We start from the raw sequence: 23,008 nt of genomic DNA on the forward strand, positions 1-23,008 counted from the left end.
CTAGGTTCTTGACAGTCTGGTCTTTGATTTGACAAACACACAGAGAAAAAGAAGACAACGGAAAATTTTCGTGTCAGCACCCTTTCAATACAGAGCCAACCAGACCAGTATCAAGTTCCGCATTCTCATCCTTTTTACAGTGTTTTTATTGCGATAGCAATTATATGGACAGTCTCGACAGGTTTTTGCCGTCGCCGTCATGTCCCTCCCGTCCAAATTGATAAGATCCCCCTGCGCATCATATGTTCTAGCGCGGGTAAATGCGCGCGAGCGGGGGCGACTAACGCGGCCGAAGCGGAGATCAAACGAGCCGGCCCATTTCCGTCGCTCGGAGGTTGCATGCGATAACATCACCCCGCTCGGGAGGCCCGCCGTCGAAGCAGACGGGAAACACCCCGCTCGTTTTTAACGAGCCTTAAAACAACCGAGGGGGGGGGGAGTGTCGCGCGAGCAGCAACTTTGAACTTTGAATTTAAGGCGTGGTCGCGATCGCTGGCGCGCGCGCGCTATCTCGACAGCCATCACAGCGGGCGGCTCGTATACCCTTCTACGTGCTGCGCTCACCACGCGAAGTGACTATGCGGAGAGCATCTCTCCCCGGAGCGGCCGTATTCTCTTACACCAGCGTTTTGTAGTTACGCGAGATCGGATACAAAACAGTTAGCTGCCAGCCTCACTTTGTATAACACTACTATTTGTTGCTATCGCATTCATTGCTTCGCCCTTGCGGTGAAACTGTGACATTTTTTTTTCTTTCTCCTGTTATTTCTTTTGTGTCATTGTTTGTTGGCCTCATGTGGCAGTGCCTTCAAAAGAGAAAAAAAAATTGAAACCCTCAGTTGCACTCGTTGTCGTTGCCATAGTACGGCCATCCAAACTTATTACGGGATTCAAGTGGGTGCTTGTGGACCACTGTGATCGACTTGCGACCTTCGGGATTGTGCAGTGACGCCGCACACACGGTGCCGGCTAAAGTTGCTGAAGCTGGAGCGCATCAAGGACTACCTCCTGATGGAGGAAGAGTTCCTGCGGAACCAGGAACGCCTCAAGCCACAGGAGGAGAAGCACGAGGAAGAACGCTCTAAGGTGAGAACACGTGCCACCTCTTCTATTCTGCTCTTTTTAACCCTTTCAGGCACGTTCTACGAACAACTGTCTCTAAATGCATCACATTTACACAATATTTAAAAGCACTCAATATTCTATTGCAAAAAAATAACGTCAGGACGTCGATCTGTGTGTTTTGTAGTAATGAATATTAATTTTAATTAAATTAGAAATTAATACCTATTTATCCTCAAGTCCTTCATGTTCTGCTTTTGCCTAAATAGTAGCAAATTCCAGGCTAGAAATGTGGTGCAATTTCGTTTTAGGTTATCTCTATTTCGAACAAAAAAATATTGTAGTTTTGACGTGGCTCGTGGAAACTGGCACCTCAGACGACTCGTCAGACATGGTAGTGCCTTCAGCAAAGTGATCATACGAAAAGTACACTCAAGAACGAAGTTAAATGAAGGCCCATTTATTACCCAGGCGTTGCAGTTCATCCAAACCTTAATGTATTTTGCTCTTTCTTAGCCATTAGTATACACACCTTACAAAAACTTGTGTGCACAAATGTGTACAAAGCGCCTCAATAGGTTAAACAAGTTGGGCTGTAAAAGACACTAGTTGGGCTCAAGGTGCATTAAAGAGAAATGCTTTAATGTGATAAATTGTTCTTTGAGAACTTTACTGTCGTTAATCTTGATATCATGGGTTCACTATTCACAGGAAGTTTCATTTCTTGAAGTTCTCGCCGATACTTCAGCAACTTCAGCAACATCACGGATTTCAATGTCTGTTATTAGAATTTTGACCACATAGGCTAAAAAAAATTCATTTACATTTGCTGTGTTGTGTGACTGGCTGTCTCACGATGCATTGAAATTCTTTTTCACGGCCAAAGAACTATACTGTCAAACCCAGATACTATGTCAAATCTGAAGGAAATCGCAAAAGAGTTCTGAATATGGGTAATTCGATATATGAAATACTTTACATATCAAGAACATATTTAAGGGAATTTTACAACTGTCTGATATCCACAATAATTTGTTATACAGTAGACGCTCGTTAAATGGAACTCGAAGGGACCAGGAAAACATGTTCCGCATTAACAGGAGTTTTGCTTACTGAAATATGAACAGGGGTGCGAAATTAAAGTGTGAAACCAATCATGGTATTGGAGTTGTTCGAGTTAAGCAGCGATTCCATTTAAGAGATTTCCGTTTACTGAGAGTATATTGTATGTGGGATCAATACATGTAGGGTTCGACTGTATAGGTCCTGGCAAACGCTGTCAGAATCAATGAGGTCAAGTAGTGGATGCGTTATCAAAGGTCCTGCTTGTACACCGGAAATTGTGGGGCTCGTGTGTTTGCCCATGAGTAATTTATTGTTTGGCACTCCTGTCTCCTATGGAGGTGGACGACCTGAGAGGCACTCCAATGTCGGTCGGCACTCTAGAGGAAATCATCGACGACAGCCACGCGATTGTCTCAACGTCCGTCGGCAGCGAGCACTACGTCAGCATGCTGTCCTTCGTTGACAAAGTGAGTGCGTTAATAGGTCTTCGAGTAGCCGCATTTCTTCCTCCTAGGGAGCTGAATGTTTGACAGCGAAAGCTGTTATGAGAGTGCGATGACAATCGATCTTGGTGGCGTAGTTGTCCGCCGCCACCAATGTCCATAACAGCTATCATGCACAATGAGAAAAAAAAAAACACAGGGTTTGAGTGGGACTTGAACCCAGGTACTGTGTGCATGGTCGTCGAGTACTCCGCCACAGAGCCACGCCAGTGCTTGAAACTCCTTGGCAAAAAGACCCTATGCATGTACCACGTCGGACTAGGCGCATCTTGTTAACAGATGTAATATAGCGTGGTAGAAGAGTAAAATGACTCCATGCATCCCGCAATGTGAATGGCATAACGAGTGGGTGGTTTAAAGCTTCCCACTCATTACAAAGAGCCCAGCGGTAATTCTTCGTCGTCATCACACACAACAACAGCGTGCACAACAACAACAACAACAAAGTGCACATACTGCCTCACAGATGTGTAGCAGGTACCTCGCTTCTCTGCAGAATGATGAATAAAATTGCGATGGTTTAGGGCATAGTGGGTCCCTTGTAACGGTACTTGCAGTAGTCGCACCAAGGGATTTTACAACACACTGTAGAAAGGTCACTCCTCGAGCTTTTGCTGTAACTCTGCTGTGTGTTCCATGCAGGCACCGCGTTTTTCCTTCTTTTCTGAACAAAGTACTTTTGCTTCTAGAAGGTTGCGCTTCTTGAAAAAAGGTTTCCAGCTGCGTAGCATGCGGCGGGTGGTCCTATCGATCAGACTGTGCCACTAAAAAGCATACTGTTTTTGTGCCCTAGGATCCCCAGTAGCAAAGCTTTGGTTTGAGCTAGTTGGTCATTCATACTTATGCAAACATCTACGCACGAAGCAGACAAGGACAAAGAACACTGTAGGCAGGACAGGCACCAACGTGGTACACGTTGGTGCCTGCCCTGCCTACAGTGTTCTTTGTCAGTGCCTGCCCTGCCTACAACGTGGTATACAAGTGACGTGGTACACGTCGCTGTGCGGCTGTGCTGCCCTCTGCCTGCGCGCGCGGAGTTGGCGGGGGTCTGGCCGTTGCCCAGGCGAGCGAGACCGGCGAGACGCGTAGACGTGCGGACACAACGCGGTACAAATACAGGGAAGGTGTATAATGCCACTTGTAACAGATTGTCATTTTGAAAAATAGTTGAAAAGCTATAAATAAAGGTTGTTAAGCATAGTTGCAGGAACTGCTGCGAAATCAGAACAACGATAGCTTTCACAAACCGCGAGAAGGGCTGGCGGCACGCTATCAATTCTCAGCGTTGCTGGAGGAAAGGTGCATCCGTGTTTAGAGCCTTTCAGGTCGAAAAATACTTCTTGTAAAATAACTAAGTGCTTTTGGGATTAACAACCGCAGCTACAAACACTGCGAAGGGCGAGCTTTCTGTCGCGCTGTAAAAAAATGGGTCGAGAAAAATCAGTTGTCGGTCCCTTTAACATTTGAGTCACAGTCATAGCATATGCGTCAAAACTTCACTGATGCAAAACTAACTTGAGGTGGCATGAATAAAAGTATGCATGCTAGTGAGGATTGCATTCTGCGAGAACGGCTCATTTCCCTTGCTCATTTTTGCAGGACCAACTGGAGCCTGGCTGTTCGGTGTTGCTCAACCACAAGCTCCACGCAGTGGTGGGCGTGCTGTCAGACGATGCAGACCCCATGGTGGCCGCCATGAAGCTAGAGAAAGCGCCCCAGGAGACGTACGCCGACATCGGCGGGCTTGACCAGCAAATTCAGGTAAGAAAGTCGGGAGCCCTTGCCCTATTGCGAAAATGAGGTTAAAGAAAAACCTGGCATTTGTGTGCCCGACATACTGCTTCTCCGTCTGTCTCTCTTTTTAGGGGCGTAGCTCCTCTTAGTCTAACCTTGTCACGTCTCCGTTGTCCGGCGTCACCGGCGCAAACGGCAGTATCTCCCGTTTAATGCAATAGGTGGCGCTGTCTTATAGAAGTACATACAAACTGCAGTTTGGGGGCAATATTCTAGATGGCGCTGTACACAACCTGTGTCGTCATCACCATTTCTCGTCTCATTTCCTAGATGGCGTTGGTCCAATAGAATTGTGTGCAATATGGCGCTTGTGTGAATCGACACTAGATGGCGCATAAGTGCCGCTGCTTTCCGATTGGCTGCTGCGCGGGCTGCGCGGGAATGCGCGGGGAGCGAGCGCCTCTCTCATTCTCCTGAATCGTCGCCGTACGTGTCGGATCGTTGGTGGAGCATGAACGAAGCGCAGCGGTGGGCGCGCGCTTGGCGGCGGCTTCGCGGGCGCGCACCGCCTCGAGATCCGCCTGGCGCCGCGCTCGCTTGCTTTGCGCTCGCTCGACGGCAGCCAGGCGGATCCCGCGACGGTGCGCGGCAAGGACGCCGCTGCGAAACGGGCTCAACGAGAAACGGATCCCGAGACCATGATTGCTTCAGGAGCTTCGCCCAAGCTCTTCATTATTCACCCATGGATATGCTGTAATGTTTTTTCTGTCGCATTGCGCACTGGTTCCTCTTAACTTTTCCCATCCTCCATGCGGAGAATTAGACCTTCATTCTCATGCTTGGCAGTGCAATACTTCAGTTGCTACCGGCAATAACGACGATCATGCGTCCAATACACCGAACAATGAAATGTCGCAATAAGAAATTACAAGTCACCTCGATAAAAGGTCAGACTGCCACATCAGCAATGGCTGATCGCCGACAAGCACACGATCGAGCGAGCATCGGTTATTGGTAAACGGCGCATTCAAGCACTCATGTGACTGGCATACCTTTGAGGGCCGCATTTCCTTGCGCTCGCGAGCACCGGGTTTATCGCGTGCAACACCGCATGACGCCACCGAAGCTTCGCTGGGAAAAAGAAGCAGCCTCGGGCAATTTGGTATCTTGTTTCTTACAAAAAATGCCCCCACCTCCCCGAAGGGAATAGTGAGGAAATGCGAATGCATTTCTTGCGCCGAGAGTACACGGCGTAGTAATTTTAATGGCGTAAAGCTGGACACATCGACGCGCTCAAGTGTCTCCCTTTTGGGCGCCTCTTTCAACGAACGCTTCTTACGTGCGTTCGTAATCACCTCAGAGATGTTGCCACTGCCTTTAATGCAGCACAAACGCGTTTAGAACGCGCTGTTTTCAGGCTGTGCCAAGGCAGCACAAACGCGTTTCAAACGCACTGCATTGAAGCGGTGGCGCAGGGAGGAGAGAGAGCGAATGGCGAGAGGAGCGGCGAAGCACTGCACCTACCCTCTCCTACACTCTCTCCACACACGCGGGAGCTCCGCCGAGCTCCCTAGATGCGAGCGCCCTCACACGCCAGAGCGCGCTCCTCCTCTCCACTCACTCTCCGCTACTCCTCCCGCACCACCTGCTCCGGTTGCTAGAGGCGATGATAAGTGCGCGCGCCCGCAGCTGTTGCTATGGGAGAGGGAGTTAGAGCGGAGAGGCGTGCGGACACCGACGCCTGACATAGCCCGACTAAGAAATGCATTCGCATTTAAAAGCAGATTGCGACGGCGTGTTCACAGCAGCAACGGCAGTGTGAGAAAGGGCAGGAAGCTGTCGAATAGGGATGTGTAAAGAGAGAAATTTCATCTCGAATCGAATCAAATAGTGGCCAAAAATATTGAATATCGAATAGAAAAGATGTTCTTGAAAAAATGAAAGAAAGAACAAAGAAATGAAATCTGCTCATGTCCTCAAGCACATAACGCGGTGAGTGACTGCTACCGAAAGACTACAAATTGTCATGCAGAAACACCAGCTGTTCCACATCACCCGGCTTCAGGCTCTCTCGCCGTGATGTTCGGTGTTTCCTGCAGTTGAAAACATGCACTCACTGGGCACCTCAGTAGTAGGGATGGGAAGGTATTGCAAAGCAATTTTGGTGATACCTGGATAAACTGCAGCTCCATGCTCTTTCCAGTATTTCAAAGGATCATCCTTTCTTGGTTTCAGGGGCTCATTGAAGTATTTTTGAACCTCTTGACTATAAGGTCTGAGCTCAGTGTGTTGGTTATTTTTTGATGTTAGCGGTTCGATCCTCCCAGACCCTGTGTTACGCAAATCTGCACCAAGGCATCCTTTGGTGCAGAGCAAAGTTTTATTGCCCTGGCCAGACTTAACGTTGCATTTTGTGTTTATTTAGAGGTATAACAAGCCTCATTTGATATCCCTTTTGTCTGGTATTGGTTAAAAATAAAGATTTTGAGCCTTATGACAGAGGTTGTAAACAAAGCAGGTCAAGGGAGTTAACCCAGAAAATGTTCGGGTGTCCGCCTTTGTACGTGGGGGAAAGGTTGACATGACTTGTATTGTTATGTTTAGTAGCTCCCTCATAATCTCAAAGCTGTGCTTTTTTCAGTGCTACTTTTCAGTGACGAACGAGCAAACTTGTCACGGCGTAAAATATTGCAATGTCTTTCCGTGCAGGAGATCAAGGAAAGTGTTGAGCTTCCTTTGACGCACCCCGAATACTACGAGGAGATGGGCATTCGACCACCGAAGGGAGTCATCCTGTACGGACCTCCGGGCACAGGAAAGACTCTGCTTGCCAAGGCGGTCGCCAACCAGACTTCGGCCACGTTTCCTACGTGTCGTCGGCTCCGAGCTTATCCAGAAGTACCTGGTACTGTGACGAGATTCCTCACGCGTCGTGCATGCACAGTTAGTTGAGAGCCGTTAATTGGAAAGTCATTAGTCCATGCTCACAACGAAACCAACGACGTCCCACTACCTGGTTCAGGAGTGAGCTCCTTTGTAGGCGAAGAAATGGTAGGCCACAATTACTTTGTAATTTTTAATGAAGGCCTGTCGGGCCGTTTGTTGTGGCATCCGCGCGTTTGCCGTGGAGTGTTTTTCGTGCCGCTCTGCTCCAGACTATGCGCGGGTGTGGCGAGTAGCCTGTTGTATCAATGTGGTGATGAGCATTCTGCAAGCGATGGACACTCCACATTTCCGCGATGTTCTAGTTATGGAGGTGCAGCGCACAGGTGGAGGTGCAGCGCATTTGTGTTGTCACCAATGAAAACACACAGTACGCCTGCAACAGCACTACGCTTGCCGTACTGTATGTGCGTTGGGTGTGATAGTGTCAGTGCAGTGATGTTTTCAGCGCCCACACTACGGCATTATAAAGTGGTCGCGCATCTGGCGGCAGTCAGTAGCGGCAAAGCGCACTTGGGTTGTCACCTGTTAAAAGCGTCCAATACGTTAAAAGAGCACTATGCCACACTTGCAGACAAGCAGATAGCTGCAGATGCTTATTGTGATAGGGTTTTCTCGGCGATAAGTCATACTGGCGGATTTGTCGATGGCCGCCATCTCTCCTTCTTTCTTTTCTGGTGCTTATACCCGTAAAGGCATCACTGCGGTCACCCGGAAGTTCAAATCATTGATCGACCTGTTTGCAGCTACTGCAAAGACAGAGTACCTTTTGTGACACACTGTGACGTCAATGTGGTGAGGGGTGCGGTTAACTTACCTGTGTCCAAATGTTTTCGCGGTACGCTCTGATTGATAGGAATAAGACGAGCCACTATGGGTAAGCAGTCAGCGAACATATTAGTCTCTATGAGACACGGTCAGGGATTTGTCGCAGCTACGTTTCAGCTGCTGATACATATTAAAGGGGTACCGAACAAAAAATTGGAAAAACTGACGAGAACATCGAAACTCTACTTGGAAGACGCAAATGATCCGATAAACAGAGCTTATTTCACGTGTTTTTAACAGTTGGCTGTATATTTGGTGGATTGTTAGCGCGCGGCAGCTGCACGCGAGCATGAGCTGTGACGTCACGTTCTCCGAGGCGAATGCTGGGTACACGTGTTCCTGTCCTCCTCTTCCCTTTCTCCACCTCTCATTTTATCCAGCTTTCCTCCTTCCACAAAGCCCTAATGCTTTACCCCAGCCGGGAACATTGATCGCTGCCGGTGCTGTTCGTAGTGGTTCTGGGAACATTAGCGGGAACTGAGTGGGTTGAGAGACAGGCTGGCATTGTTGTCATGCCCGTTTCAGGTGTATGTAACGTCACCAAATGTTACCTCCCCTAGTTCACGGCGCAGCCGCTGGATGCGGCAGTTATAAAGAACGCATTGAATTCATTATTTTCCTCTATTTTCTGCGTGAAATTAAAGTTGTGTCGGTCGATTTCAGCACCCAATCTTTCAAATTGGCTGAAAATTTTGGCGACAAAAATTTTTTTCAGTATCCCTTAAAGGAATGGTGACACAAAAATTCGGACTCAATTTGACTGTTGCATCACATTAGTGGGTGCTTACAGGTGCCATCTGTACAATATCAGCCACAAATACAGCCTAAAAAGTATTTTAATTGAGTTTTGAAGTTCGTGAAAGTGCCGAGTCGGAAAAAGAAGCAAAAAGCGATGATCTCATCGAGCGGGGCCTTTCTGTAAACAACGTACGTCGTGAGTTCTGGCCGGGTTACCGGAGGTGTGTACGAGACGGACAACGCTGGAGGCGACACTTGATGGCGTTTACCTAACCAGAGACATACAAAATAACCTCGCAGCGAATTACCCGCTCACTGACTCTTGTGTAAAGCATTAGCAGTGAGATAATTAGCAACTCACAGTATTCTGATCGCTTTTTTGGCGACAAGAACAGCAACGCGACGGAGAAAACAAAAAAATTGTTGTAGTTGGACAAAATTCCACAATACGTTGCTGCCGGCTCCACGGCTGCTGCTACTGCTGCAGCAGTCAACAGCTCCGGTAAACAGGTATCCGCAAATGTTAGGAAGTCTACAGACAAACTAAAGCTCTCTATTGCCGGGATCGTATTGCGTAGTGGACAGATAACTGCTTCGGCGTTACGACGTGCGTACGTGGGATTGGTATGACTTGACAATGCAGCGTTGCCCAATCTAAATACGAGTCAGTAATACGTACATCACGTCACTTGCATGTTACACATAAACACTGTTGCAAAGTGCCAATGTTGCGATTTCACTGCTTCCTTCGTCACTTCTCAACCTGCTACTTTACAAATGATCGAAGGGAAGATGTTTCAGCACGTCTAATGCTGCGACTGCTCCAAGCCTACCGAAAAAGGTCGCCTCAGTTGGACAACGACTACAAGAACAAAATCGCAGCCACCAGCGAGATTCACGAAGTGAATAGAACTTTTCTCACTGATTTTTACTCTGCTCCCAGCTCTTTCGTCCACCGCCGCACTAGGTGGTGGTGGTGAAAAACTTTATTATAAAAGAGAGTGTATGAGCCCCTGAAAGGGCCCTATAGACTAGGTGATATCCGCTGTATTTGCTCGCGCAATGACGGCTTGTTGGGCCCCTAGGTCAGAGCAGCTAAGCAGCGTCGCCTTCCAGTCCTCTCGCGTAGGGTTGGGGAGGGGTGGAATGGCTTTCTTCAGCTGGCAGGCCCATGCCATGTGGTAGACATCGGCTGTCTCCCCACAGTGCTTGCACCTCCCAGTGACTGCAATAGATAAGCAACGTTGTTTGACGATTGAGGAAACAAGCACTCGCAACGCTCAACACAGCAGACGAAGCAGCACCGCAGACAACATGGCAGAAGCTGGCCAGTGACGTCACGGGCTCTCGTGGTTACCTGATAGTATTTGTTAACGAGTAGGCCAATTGCGTCATGGGACCACCGAGTGCTCTTCAAAATCGAAACTGCCTCGTTGCCGCTATTAACTAGTCAGTAGCCATTGATTAAGAGCAAAAAACGGAGGTTTACAAATTTTCTGTCAACATTCATTTAAAGAGATTTCACTGTACAGCTGACTCTCGTTAAACGGAACCTCTAGGAACCAGGAAAATCTGTTCCGTTTACTGAGAGATGATCGTGAGTGCACAATTCAAGTACGAAAACAATTATATTAGGGGCAGTTGTTCTATTTAATTAAGCAGCAGTTCCGTTTACTGAAAGCCTATTGTAATTGTTTCTCTATGGCGTTGAAACCTCTAGTACAAATAGTCTATTGCTTTAAATGCCCCTTGCTGACATACTGAAAGACACGTGCTGTCATGGAAGACACCGGTCAAGCTTGAAGATTTAGTGCCACATCTCTTTTCTGAACAAACTTAAGTTGCTGATGCACAGCGACGTTAATAACATGGTTGAAAAACATCATACGGAAATTGTGGGGCAAAATCCGCACCTTGAGAAATGCACCTTCACCTCTTTTGATTAACGGTAGTAATCAGTGCTTTTGGTGACATAAAACTGTCACTTGGAGCATTTGGTGTGAAATAAGGAAATTTTCTTGCACCACCTAGATGTCAGGACGACTCCTTTAGGCTTATGTAACCACAGATATCAACTTCACTTGCATATTTTAATTTTTCTGTGCCGAGTCAAAATTCGGGAAACACATGACAACAAATTAGCGTTATGCAAGTGTGACAGTGCATTCTTCTTTGCTGCGCGTATGTAGCAGACACCTGGTTTCACTGTTTTTATGCATGCAGGGAGATGGCCCCAAGCTTGTTCGAGAGCTGTTCCGGGTCGCTGAAGAGCATGCACCAGCCATTGTGTTCATCGACGAGATCGACGCCGTAGGAACGAAACGGTGTGCATCTTTCCCTGGCTTGTGTTTCTTCATCGTCATGACTCACAAGCCTCACTCTCAACTGCTAATTCAGCAATTAACTAAGTTCATTAGGTCACCTGCTCAAGGCAAAATTGTGTGTGCCCATGTGTAAGTGAAAATGACAAGTGCGGTGCTGTTACCTTGGCTAGTGAAGTTGCGTGAGGATGGTTATTGCAGCTGGGCCGTTTGTATTTGTTCAAAAAGAACCGATTTGTATTTGTTTGAAAGATGCGGTCGCTTTCTATTCGTCAGCACTCATTGCGAGTCCGGCTAAATTAACGTACATTAATCATACCACTGGTTGTGAGAATATTATTTCGTCTATATCACTAACCAGCGTTTACATTCTACAGTCGTTGTCAATGGCAGAGCGCGGAAGAACGGAACCTATCTCGTCAATATGTCATGATGACTCATTACTATCCATAATTGTTTCGCACATCATAAGTCCCGTCACCGGTTTCGTGGTAAATAGTAGATCTTCAACAATTGCCGGTAACATTTGAACTTGATACTATCAAGATACTAGTTACGTGCTTTTTAAAGTCTCAAGGTTCTCATTTATCAGTTTCTCAACGAACTCGGTTTCTCTTTGTTGTCATTTCCTTCGCCTATCTGCGGGTTAGTCATTGCGCTGCTATGCTCAAGGTTCCGGGATCAATGCGCTGCCACTGTGGCCACATTTCAGAAGGGGCAAAATGACAGAGCCCCCCTTTACTTAGATTTATCGTGAAATATATAACAGCGCAACAGGGTTAGAATACAGTAAGAAGAAAGGGACTTTCTTTGTGAGGAAAAGTTGCGTGTTTTGGTCGCTGACAAGGAAGGTTATTTTGTAACTATGGAAGGAAGTGTGTACAGTGAGTGATAAGGTAGCCGCCGTGTTGGAAACAAAATTTCAAGCGTGTTGATGTAAAAAGTGGGCAGCTGAAGGAACAGGTGCCTTCCTTGTTACTATAGTTTAATCTGGAGCGCTTTGCCGCTAGTGTGAAGAAGGCAAAAATGAAAGAACTGTCTGTTTTCTTTTCAGTAAAGACACTCAAGGTCGGGATGCCACTTAGAGCAATTGTCTGTGAAAAAGACACTTGGCAGATAAATGTTTTACGCTATATTCAGAGAAATTTGGAGTGTTTGAAAATTGTGGATCTGCTAAGAGTTTCTAATTCGGAATCTGAAATCACATCACTAAAAGAACCGTCTCTGTACCGCTATGCACTAAGCATAGACGTAGAAGATTTGTACTATTCTATGGCCCAACGTGAAGTGTTGAAGGGACTGTCTACCTCTCAGAAAAAGTTTGATTGTGGTGAAAATGAGAAGATTGTTTGTCCAATCGGCGGTAACGAGCATGCTTTTGTCTAATAAAAAATGAATTATATTTTTCATTTGGCTCTGAAAGTCATGAAAGTATCACCGCTAGCGTCGCCCAACAGTCATGTGGCCAGTCTAGTGATAAGAGCAAAAAACTCTCGCACGTAGACTTATTTTGTTCAAAACAAATATGCATAACCTATAATTGCATTACTTTTTGGCAGCTTTCCTTTGCGTCAGGGAGCAATTTTTACTTTTTTCCTCACGTGTTCAAAGAGGCGCCCGGTGGCGCGGCCGGTGACGCGTTCGCCTGCCTATCTACGGTGGATAAACGAGAGTTCTACATTGGAGACAATTTTGCCTTCATGTTCCGCTTCACCAAGGCGTCTGTGTTGGCTATCATGTCGCATATGCAACATATAATACCTAAACATAACTGAGAAACAGCAAAAACATTCTCTTCTGTGAAGCACCTCTCGTGTTTAGTCGCACGTTTGGTACGAGTGGAACCACTACAGTTTGTTTCACAACGCCGGCATACGAGTGTTGCTGGAACAGACCAAATTTTCTGCTCGACTGCGGCGGTTTTTCAGGCTGGCTAAACAAAACTAGAGAGACTGTGGTAATAGTACTTTATTTGACGCTTTAAACCACCACTACGACATTTGTTTTATTATTAAACAAAAGCTAATGAAGCCTGCAAAAACTCCATGGCACTACAGTTGTCATAGCGTCCACAAACCAATGTTGTGGGCATCCCCATACCAATAAAAGAAGACCGAACGCAGATAGCAAAATTCTGTTTTTAAAATTTCTACCCACCTTCTAGAGAAACCGCTGCAATGTTGGACAGTTCAGACTGTATGCTTTGTATTTCGATACGAAACAGAAAAGCGACGAAGGACGCTAGACAGTCCCTTGGAAGTGCATCAAGCTTTGCATAACAGATGATAACGACGAGTTGCTGTTTCAGAGCCGGTGCGGCACCTCCGTTGAGTCTTTTCTAGAGCTTGTGCAGGCGTACCTGGATTCAACCGTTGTGTCTTGGGAGGGAGATATGTTTGTTCAAAAATCCGGCATCTGCATAGGGTCATGTGTGGCACCTGTAATCTGCAATATCTTTCACGGTTTTGTAGACAGGCAGTTGCATAAGCACTTGTATGGGTTAGCGTCACATCCTTTTCGATACGTTGATGATTTTTTGGTTCTACTGGATTTTTGTACTGTAATTGTTGATAACATTACAGAGGTCTTTAAGGAATATGGAATGGGTCTGAATTTTACTGCGGAGCTGCCCAAAAATGATGAGCTGCAGTTCCTCTAAGACTAGCTTGTGTCAAGGATCATGTTTGTTGGCAATACCAACCAATATCCATCAAGGCAATCCTAAACTATAATTCAGGCCACTCAAAAATTGTAAAGAGAGACATCGCGTCTACTGTGCTAGGTTCCGCCCTGAAAAAGTCATGCAAGCATCTCATGACGCGTGCTTTTCGTACACAGGTTGCTTGCCTTGCAAATTCTGGCTTTCCGAGTAACGTGATTTGCTCTGGCTCAGAAGAACTGATGACTAAAATGAAGAACCGAAGTCGCTGTGACCCCCATGCCCCAGAAAATAGCAGGAAAAAAAGGCATGCAGTCACTCCATACCTACAGCGAACTGCGCATGGCTTGAAAAACGTTTGTTTATGGTATGGCGCAAACGTGCTGTTTTCAGCGCATAATAAAGTGGGCAAGGTGTGCGCTTTGGTTGATAGAGCGTTGTGTCGGAAGCCAGGAAAAGGCAACAAGTGTGTAGCCAGTCACGTACACAAATATGTACCTTGTGCTACTGGCGTGGTTTACGCTATTTCACTCTCATGCGGTAGTGAATGCATAGGCCAGACAGGACATTGCCTAAACGTACTCCTGCGTGAGCATGAGTTGACTCTTTTGGGTGTTGCTTTTACGTCTCATTTGGTAGTTCATTGCAGATCATGTGGTTGTGTACCTTATGTTAAGAACACCATTATAAAATACAGACATGCTGATCAGCGCACGCATGAAATAGCCAAAGCCTTTTTTTATAAGATACAGCGTAAGTTGTGTCAGTCAACTGCCATTCACTCTTCTAGATGAAGAGTACAGTTATTTGTTGGAGGAGACATGATTTATATTGTTTTGCGAAGCGTGTGCAGAGTTTTGAAGACTTGTTACCTATATATTGCCGCATGGTTGTGTGAGCACCAACGGGTAGAAGAGGACAAAGAAGTTCGCTCTGGGCCGCTTCTTGGCCTAACCAGCCCAACGTGCAGAACAACACAAGGTTCTCGTCATAAGTGTGACAAGATTGGTGGAGGAGCTGGGTACGACGACTCACGACTCACCCCATGCACAAGACCCCGCCCGGTAGCCGGAACACAAGCCCTGTGCCCGTGAACACTCCAGTTCACAGAGCAAGCCGCCGCCAACGAGGCTTACCACCGGAGGCACCGGAACAGCCTACTGACACAGTGACTATGACTTCACCTCAAGCCGCCATGGAAGTTCCTACGTCTTCTACGCCGATCTACTGCACCGTTCAGAATCCGCTGATGCCTAGTCCCTTTCACGGAGAGCTGTTTGAAGATGTGGATGACTGGCTGAGTGAGTTTGAACGTGTCGCAGCAATCAATTACTGGGATGACGCCGCAAAGCTCCGCAACGTCTATTCCTGCTTAAAGGACGGCGCCCGAACATGGTTATGCATGTTCGAAATGGGCGGCGCAAAAACAAGGGACAAAGGAAAGACTACACACCACAGAGCGCCACAGAGCGCCTGGTGTGTAGTCTTTCCTTTGTCCCTTGTTTTTGCGCCGCCCATTTCGAACATGCATAACCAATTCCAACTTGCCCAGGCATCAATTCTTCTGCGAACATGGTTCTTGAACAGAGATGATGTCTTGACATCCTGGCGCGAGTTCCAGCATCGCCCCTTGGAGACCTACAGGAGCCCCGACCGCCGCGAACGTGCTGAACGTGCACTGCAAGCACGCATTCAGATGCCAAACGAGACCGTCACGATGTACGTGGAGGACAATGACACGGCTTTTCAAGCGAGCGGATCCTGCAATGCCAGAAGAAAAAAAGCTGCGCTATCTTATGCGAGGTGTGAAGGAGCAGCTTTTTGCTGGTCTGGTGCGGAGTCCTCCAAAGAGCGTAGCCGAGTTTCTGACTGAAGCCGCAACGATGGAGAAAGTACTTCATCAGCGGTCTGCCCTATTCGACCGGCAAGTGAATACCGCATCGTCTCCCGAATTTCGCGCCACCCTTGGGAGCAACAGCATTGAATGGATTCGCGAAATCGTTCGCTCTGTCGTCCGCGAAGAAATTCAGAAGCTGTACGGGCCGAGACAACCAGAGGTAGGCTCCATCGTCAGTGTTATCCGGGACGAGGTCCAGCAGGTGCTGCACAACCGGCACTATCAACCGATGCCTACCAATGTGGAACCGGCTCCTGTGTCCACTGATATTCGGAGCCGTACGTATGCCGAAGCCTTGCGCATGCCGGTCTCTTCCTTGTCGGTCGCTAGCCCCGCAGTCCCGATTCAGATGATGCCGCCGGTTGCGATTCAATCAGCACACGCTGGTTTGGACATCGACGGTCGCCGTGCACCAACGCGGAAGTCTGATCTCTGGCGTACGTCGGACAGAAGACCTCTCTGCTACCATTGCGGTGAGGCCGGTCACATCTACCGCGAATGCCCGTACCGACAGCTGGGACTGCGCGGTTTCGCCATTAATTCGCCTCGTCTCCAAGTTGGTCAGAGGCCAAGGGAAATTGAAGAATACCTCGCCCAGCAACGTGTACCATTCGCACGACGTCAATCACGGTCACCATCTCCACGGCGACCCGCAGCCATTGGGCCACGTTTCGGGGCGATGGCACGGGGACGCTCCCCAAGCCCTCGTCGGGAAAACTGAAGGCAGCGACCTTCGGGGGCGAGGTCGCTGGGACTCAAAGTGCGGAAGACCTCCCATCGACGCTTGCGCGAAACGCCGAGGACCCGTTTGAGTGTAGTGCCAGAGAAACGCCGGAATCTACATCTGAACACAGTGACCGAGTCTCGCTCGACATTCCTGTGCTGATAGACGGTCTTCAGGTCAGCGCATTGGTGGATACGGGTGCAGACTATTCAATTATTAGCGGAAAACTGGCCACTAGTCTTAAGAAAGTTATGACGCCTTGGAATGGAACGCGTATTCGCACAGCTGGAGGACATGTTGTTACACCATTGGGTCGCTGTACCGCAAGAGTGAAAATCCGTGCGTCAACATTTGTGGTAACCTGCCTCGTCCTCCGCGACTGTTCTCGTCAGCTCATCCTCGGCATGGACTTCCTTCGCGAGAACGGCGCGATTATAAATCTCCGCGAACGAATGGTAACCTTCTCGACGCAACGCGCAACAGAACGAGACGCCGATAGCTGTTGTAGACCTGCGCTGCCTGTTGCTGACGAAAGCGTGACGCTGCCACCACGAGCGACTGCTTTTATAGAGGTCACTTGTGAAGATCTCCGAGACGGTGACGCGGTCGCCGAGAGCAACCTATCACTCTTGCTACTTCAAGGTGTGTGTGCAGCCCGAAGTCTTGTGCGTGTTCGTGACGGACGGTCACAGGTACTTTTGATGAATTTCAACTTCGAGCACAGGCATCTTTTCCGCGGCACCACCGTGGCCTATGGAGACCCTGTAGCTGACGTCACGGAGTGCTTCGCGTCCGAGGAAATGAATGATGGTGACAGGTTTCTGAACCACATCGACGTCAATTCGAAGCTTTCGGACGAGAGGAAGGCCGCACTTCACAATCTTTTGAAGGAATTTCAATCTTGCTTCGCCTCTCCGTCTCGAGTCGGTCAAACGCCCCTCACGAAGCACCGAATTATTACCGACGATGACGTTCGCCCAATCAGACAGCAACCTTACCGTGTTTCTGCTAAAGAACGCGAAGCCATACAGACACAGGTAAAGGAGATGCTCGACGATGGTGTTATTCAGCCGTCCAGCAGCCCGTGGTCCTCGCCAGTCGTTTTAGTTAAGAAGAAAGACGGAACGCTCCGATTCTGCATTGATTACAGGAAACTCAATAGCGTCACAAAGAAAGACGTTTACCCGCTTCCACGGGTCGACGACTCTCTCGACAGGTTGCGACACGCCAAGTATTTTTCATCGATCGATTTAAAGAGCGGCTATTGGCAGAAAGAGGTTGATGAGCGAGACCGAGAAAAGACAGCGTTTGTAACTCCAGATGGGCTTTATGAATTCAGAGTTCTTCCTTTCGGCCTCTGTTCTGCTCCAGCCACTTTCCAGCGGATGATGGATACCGTTCTCGCTGGCTTGAAGTGGCAAACCTGCCTTGTATACCTCGACGATGTGGTCATCTTCTCTGAGAGCTTCGAAGAACATCTCAAGCGCCTAAGAATGGTTCTGGAAGCCATTCGTTCTGCTGAACTCACGCTAAAACCTCAGAAGTGCCATTTCGGGTATGAAGAGCGGGAATTCCTGGGACATGTCGTGAGTGCGGATGGAGTTCGGCCCGATCCAGAGAAAACTGCAGCCGTCGCCGCCTTCCCTGTTCCGTCAGACAAGAGAGCAGTGCGACGTTTCCTCGGCTTGTGCGCGTATTATCGTCGGTTCATTGCCAACTTCTCGAAGATAGCCGAACCGCTCACGCGACTCACCCGAGATGATGTACCCTTTGCCTGGACTACAGAACAAGAGGCAGCTTTCGCAGAGTTACGGCAGCGAATGCAAACAGCACCTGTTCTAGCCCATTTTGACAAGGACGCTGCTACTGAGGTACACACAGATGCCAGCAACGTCGGACTTGGCGCCGTCCTTGTACAACGACACGGCGGCGCTGAGTATGTCATCGCTTACGCCAGTCGTACACTCTCCCGAGCCGAGGCCAACTACTCTACTTCAGAAAAGGAATGCCTCGCAGTCGTGTGGGCGACGGCAAAGTTCCGACCTTACCTCTACGGCCGTCCCTTCAAAGTGGTGACTGATCACCACTCGCTGTGCTGGCTGGCCAACCTCAGAGATCCGTCTGGCCGTCTCGCTCGATGGAGCTTGCGCTCTGCAGGAGTTTGACATCACGATTGTGTACAGGTCTGGGCGCAAACACGAAGATGCTGACGCGCTTTCTCGAGCACCTGTGGGGCATCCCGATATGGACTTAGAGGAGGCCGATGCTTTCCTTGGAGCAGTCAGTGATTCTGACTTCATGTCAAGACAGCGAGCAGATCAAGAATTGCGCCCTGTCATCGATTCCTTACAAGGCCGAAACTCCCACGTTCCTCGACACATTGCTCGCGGGCTGTCATCATTTTGTCTTAGAAGGGGCATCCTTTACAAGAAGAACGCGCGAGATAGCGACAAAGCCTTTCTCCTCGTTGTCCCAGCCGACATGCGTGATGACGTCCTCCTTGCGTGCCACGACGAGCCCACGTCAGGGCACTTGGGACTACTCGCGGACTCTCGCCAGGGTGCGCCAGCAGTACTACTGGCCACGACTATCGGCTAGCGTACACCGCTACGTGCAAGGCTGCCGCGAGTGCCAGCGTCGCAAGACGCCCCCTGTGAAACCCGCGGGCCTTCTCCACCCGATTGCACCACCGCGGACTCCATTCGACCTTGTGGGAATGGACCTTCTAGGACCCTTCCCTTTGTCGTCCACCGGAAACAAGTGGATTATAGTGGCGACCGATTACTTGACCCGTTATGCCGAGACAAAGGCGTTACCCCGCGGCACGGCGTCTGAAGTCGCGAAGTTCTTCGTGCACCACATCATCCTGCGGCATGGCGCGCCGTCATGTGTGATTACGGACAGAGGGACGTCATTTACGGCACAAATGATGGAAGACATTTTTAAACTGAGCTGCACAAGTCACCGAAAAACAACAGCTTACCATCCACAAACAAATGGACTGACGGAAAGACTTAACAAGACCATAGCAGACATGCTCTCAATGTACGTGGACGTACACCACAAAACCTGGGACGAGATCTTGCCATACATCACGTTTGCGTATAATACGGCGACGCAGGAAACAACGCGATTTTCACCTTTCCGCCTTGTTTACGGACGCAACGTGCAAACCATGCTCGATGCTATGCTTCCGTGCGATAACAGCGATGAACTTGCTCCAGACGCCGAGCAATACACCCAGTACGCCGAAGAAGCTCGTCAAGTGGCTCGCGTAAACATCAGTCACCAACAAGACGCAGATGCACGACGTTACAACCTTCGCCGTCGAAACGTCGCCTATCACCCTGGCGACCGAGTGTGGGTGTGGACACCTGTCCGACGACCAGGCTTGTCTGAAAAACTTCTGAGCCGCTATTTCGGACCATACAAGGTTGTCCGACGTGTCAGTGACCTCACCTATGAAGTATTTCCGGACGGCGCAGTGTCTTCACGTCGACAACTTCGGCCCGAAACCGTGCACGCCGTACGACTCAAGCCGTACTACACACAGTAGCCCTTGTGCTTTCGCGCTACTTCTGTTACAATGTGACTCCTGTGGTTGTTTTCTTTGTATTTTCCTGTTTGCACGTGGCGCAAGTGTCGGTGCGTCATCTTATTTTGCCTGCGGTTACTGGTACTCAGGATCTGGTTCTCTGCGTCTGCGCGTGTTGTAGTTATTCTTTTTCTTTTACAAGCATCGAGTCGATGCTTTTCAAAGGGGGGACTAATGCCGCATGGTTGTGTGAGCACCAACGGGTAGAAGAGGACAAAGAAGTTCGCTCTGAGCCGCTTCTTGGCCTAACCAGCCCAACGTGCAGAACAACACAAGGTTCTCGTCATAAGTGTGACAAGATGTTCTTTCTTTTTCAATAAGAAATCAGCGCTGTGTCCATTTCTTCATTTCTTCTTTCTATCCGTATTCTAACCCTGTTGTGCTGTTATATATTTCATGATGAACATCCACCAACTAACCCAACTCGCGATTTTACTAAGATTTAGATGAACGTTAAAGCAACATAAAGGTTAAAAATGAATCCGGTTGTACAATGTACACACTACGGTGTTTCTTGTAATCACATTGTGTTTTTGACAGCTTATGGCAGCATACATCAAAAACAAGGACGAAGTGGACACATAAAGATATGCATAGTCGTAAGCGCTGGCATATAGACAGATTCAGTGCTTACGTCTATGTCTATCTATGTCTTCTATCTATGCCCTTGTTTTTGACGCGCTCTGCCATAAGATGGGATGAACGAACTAGCCCACCAGTACGTCTTAAGTGTTCCTAGCACGTAAAAGCATAGGGCGCAGTTTAAGTTATTTTTTTTCTCCAGGTATGAGTCCAACTCTGGTGGTGAGCGAGAGATCCAGCGGACCATGCTGGAGCTGCTGAACCAGTTGGACGGCTTCGACTCGCGGGGTGACGTCAAGGTAGTCATGGCAACCAACTGCATCGAGAGCCTCGACCCAGCCCTGATTCGGCCCGGTCGCATCGACCGCAAGATCGAGTTCCCCTTGCCGGACGAGCGCACCCGGCGGCGCATCTTCCAGATCCACACGGCACGCATGACACTGGCCGGCGACGTCAACTGCGACGATCTGGTGGCCGCCAAGGACGACCTGTCTGGTGCAGACATCAAGGTCAGTGGAAACTTGGTTTGGTAGAACTTGCTGTAGGCTGGTTGGTAATTCATCATGGTGAAGTATATTGAGTGCAAATTAGCACATACTCAGCCACGTGCGCATCCGCACACGTATATGCTCAAGACCACTACCAACTGTTTGCCAACAAGATGCACTTATAAAAAATGTGCAGTCTATGCAAATTCTTGCATAGATTGCGCATCCGTGCGAAGCGGTGCATAAGTAATGCTCTGCTAGAACTGCGTATTTATACTCACGTCAAATGTGTTCTGTGTATGCAGGCCATCTGCACCGAGGCCGGGCTCATGGCTCTACGGGAAAGGCGCATGAAGGTGACCAGCGACGACTTCGAAAAGTCGAAAGAAAACGTCCTGTACCGCAAGAAGGAAGGAAGCCCAGAGGGCCTATACCTCTGACTTCATCAGAAGACCGACAGCTGCATTGAAGATGTAGCTAATAAAATTTATTTATTTATTTATTTATTTATTTATTTATTTATTTATTTATTTATTTATTTATTTATTTATTTATTTCACTATACCGGAGGCGCTTCTCTGGCCCATGCAGGAGTGGGTTGAACCTAAATACAGTTCACAAAAGCTGAAAAAAAAATGAAACCATGTATACAGAGCAAAGAGTATGAGCAAGGAGTACGCACATGATGTATGTCAAAACGATGCCGGATGTGGAAAAGTTCTTGCACGATTTTCTCAGGCTATAGAAACAATCGCCCTTCAAAGCGCCGCGCGTCGGCGGCCGGGAGACACTAGCGAGGCGGACGAGCTGGCCCATTTATGTGGCGAAGCCGCCAAAAACACGCGGCGGCGAGGAGAAAAGGAATGCGCAGTGGCGTAAATCATGGGGGGGGGGGGGTCAGGGGGGTCCTGAACCTCTTGTGTTCAGGCTGGGGGGACACTCCTTGGAAGTGTCCCCCCTGGAGATTCATCTTTCGAACGTTATATTTGAATTTCTTGAGCTTAATATTTGAATTAAGGATAGCGCGCTTTCCGCAAAACCAACTGAAGTATAAAGACCGTTCCAATAAACAGAAACGAAGTACAAAAGTGAAAGAGCTTGTAGGTTCATAAAGTGCTGCAGAGAGAGAGAGAATAAAACGTTTATTTCATGTTCTTGAGAAGATCGGTGAGTGGGATCCTTAGTCCGGGATCCCATTGGCGCGAGCCGCTGTCCTCGCACGTTTCACGAGGGCCTCTTGGGACTTCGGGTCCGAGCTGGACAGAGCTGCCTCCCACCCTTGTATGTTTAGTTGTGTCCTGGGTTGCATGGGTGGATTGTGTGGACATTCCCATACCATGTGGTACAGGGTGGCTGTTTTATTGTCGCAGAACCTGCACTGTGGTTTGTGTGCGTCGGGATCTATCTTAGATAATACGTATGGATTTGGGTAGGACAGTGTCTGCAGGCGACGCCACGCAACCTGCGATTCCTTACTGAGGTTCGGCCCCGGAGGCGGAAGTTTCCGTCTTTCGAGTCTTTGGTGTTGTAGAATTTCTGCGTATGTGAGAAGCGGGTCCATACGCATAGCCGAGGGCGTGTGCGATATGCCGGGGTCGGAGGTCCGGAAGAGTGATTCTCGGGCCGAGGACGGTGGGCGAGCTCATTGCGTCGACGTAAATAAACGTAGACGATAGGGGATCCTTTATTATCAATTTCAAACTTCAGCGTAATAAACGTTTGAGGCACGTCTGAAGTAATCGTAGCATTCCAGAAAGCTCATGCTCTGCAGTAATAAGTACTGCGGAGCATGAGCTTTCTGGAATGCTACGATTACTTCAGACGTGCCTCAAACGTTTATTACTCTGAAGTTTGAAATTGATATTAAAG

At 48.5% G+C, this 23,008-nt stretch overlaps 1 protein-coding gene across 1 annotated transcript; it reads left to right on the forward strand.

Annotated features, from left to right (window-relative positions):
* The first annotated feature begins 948 nt into the window (after positions 1-948).
* On the forward strand, positions 949-21,625 carry LOC119383965 (26S proteasome regulatory subunit 4-like). Its single transcript, XM_037652248.2, is given in 8 exon segments — positions 949-1,086; positions 2,466-2,594; positions 4,230-4,391; positions 7,074-7,226; positions 7,228-7,269; positions 11,097-11,197; positions 20,854-21,160; positions 21,445-21,625. Coding segments are annotated over 8 exon segments (1,104 nt in total). The 5' UTR covers positions 949-1,011; the 3' UTR covers positions 21,580-21,625.
* Positions 21,626-23,008: the final 1,383 nt, after the last annotated feature.

The sequence above is a fragment of the Rhipicephalus sanguineus genome, chromosome 2, assembly GCF_013339695.2.
Source record: "Rhipicephalus sanguineus isolate Rsan-2018 chromosome 2, BIME_Rsan_1.4, whole genome shotgun sequence".
NCBI classification, from domain to species: domain Eukaryota; kingdom Metazoa; phylum Arthropoda; class Arachnida; order Ixodida; family Ixodidae; genus Rhipicephalus; species Rhipicephalus sanguineus.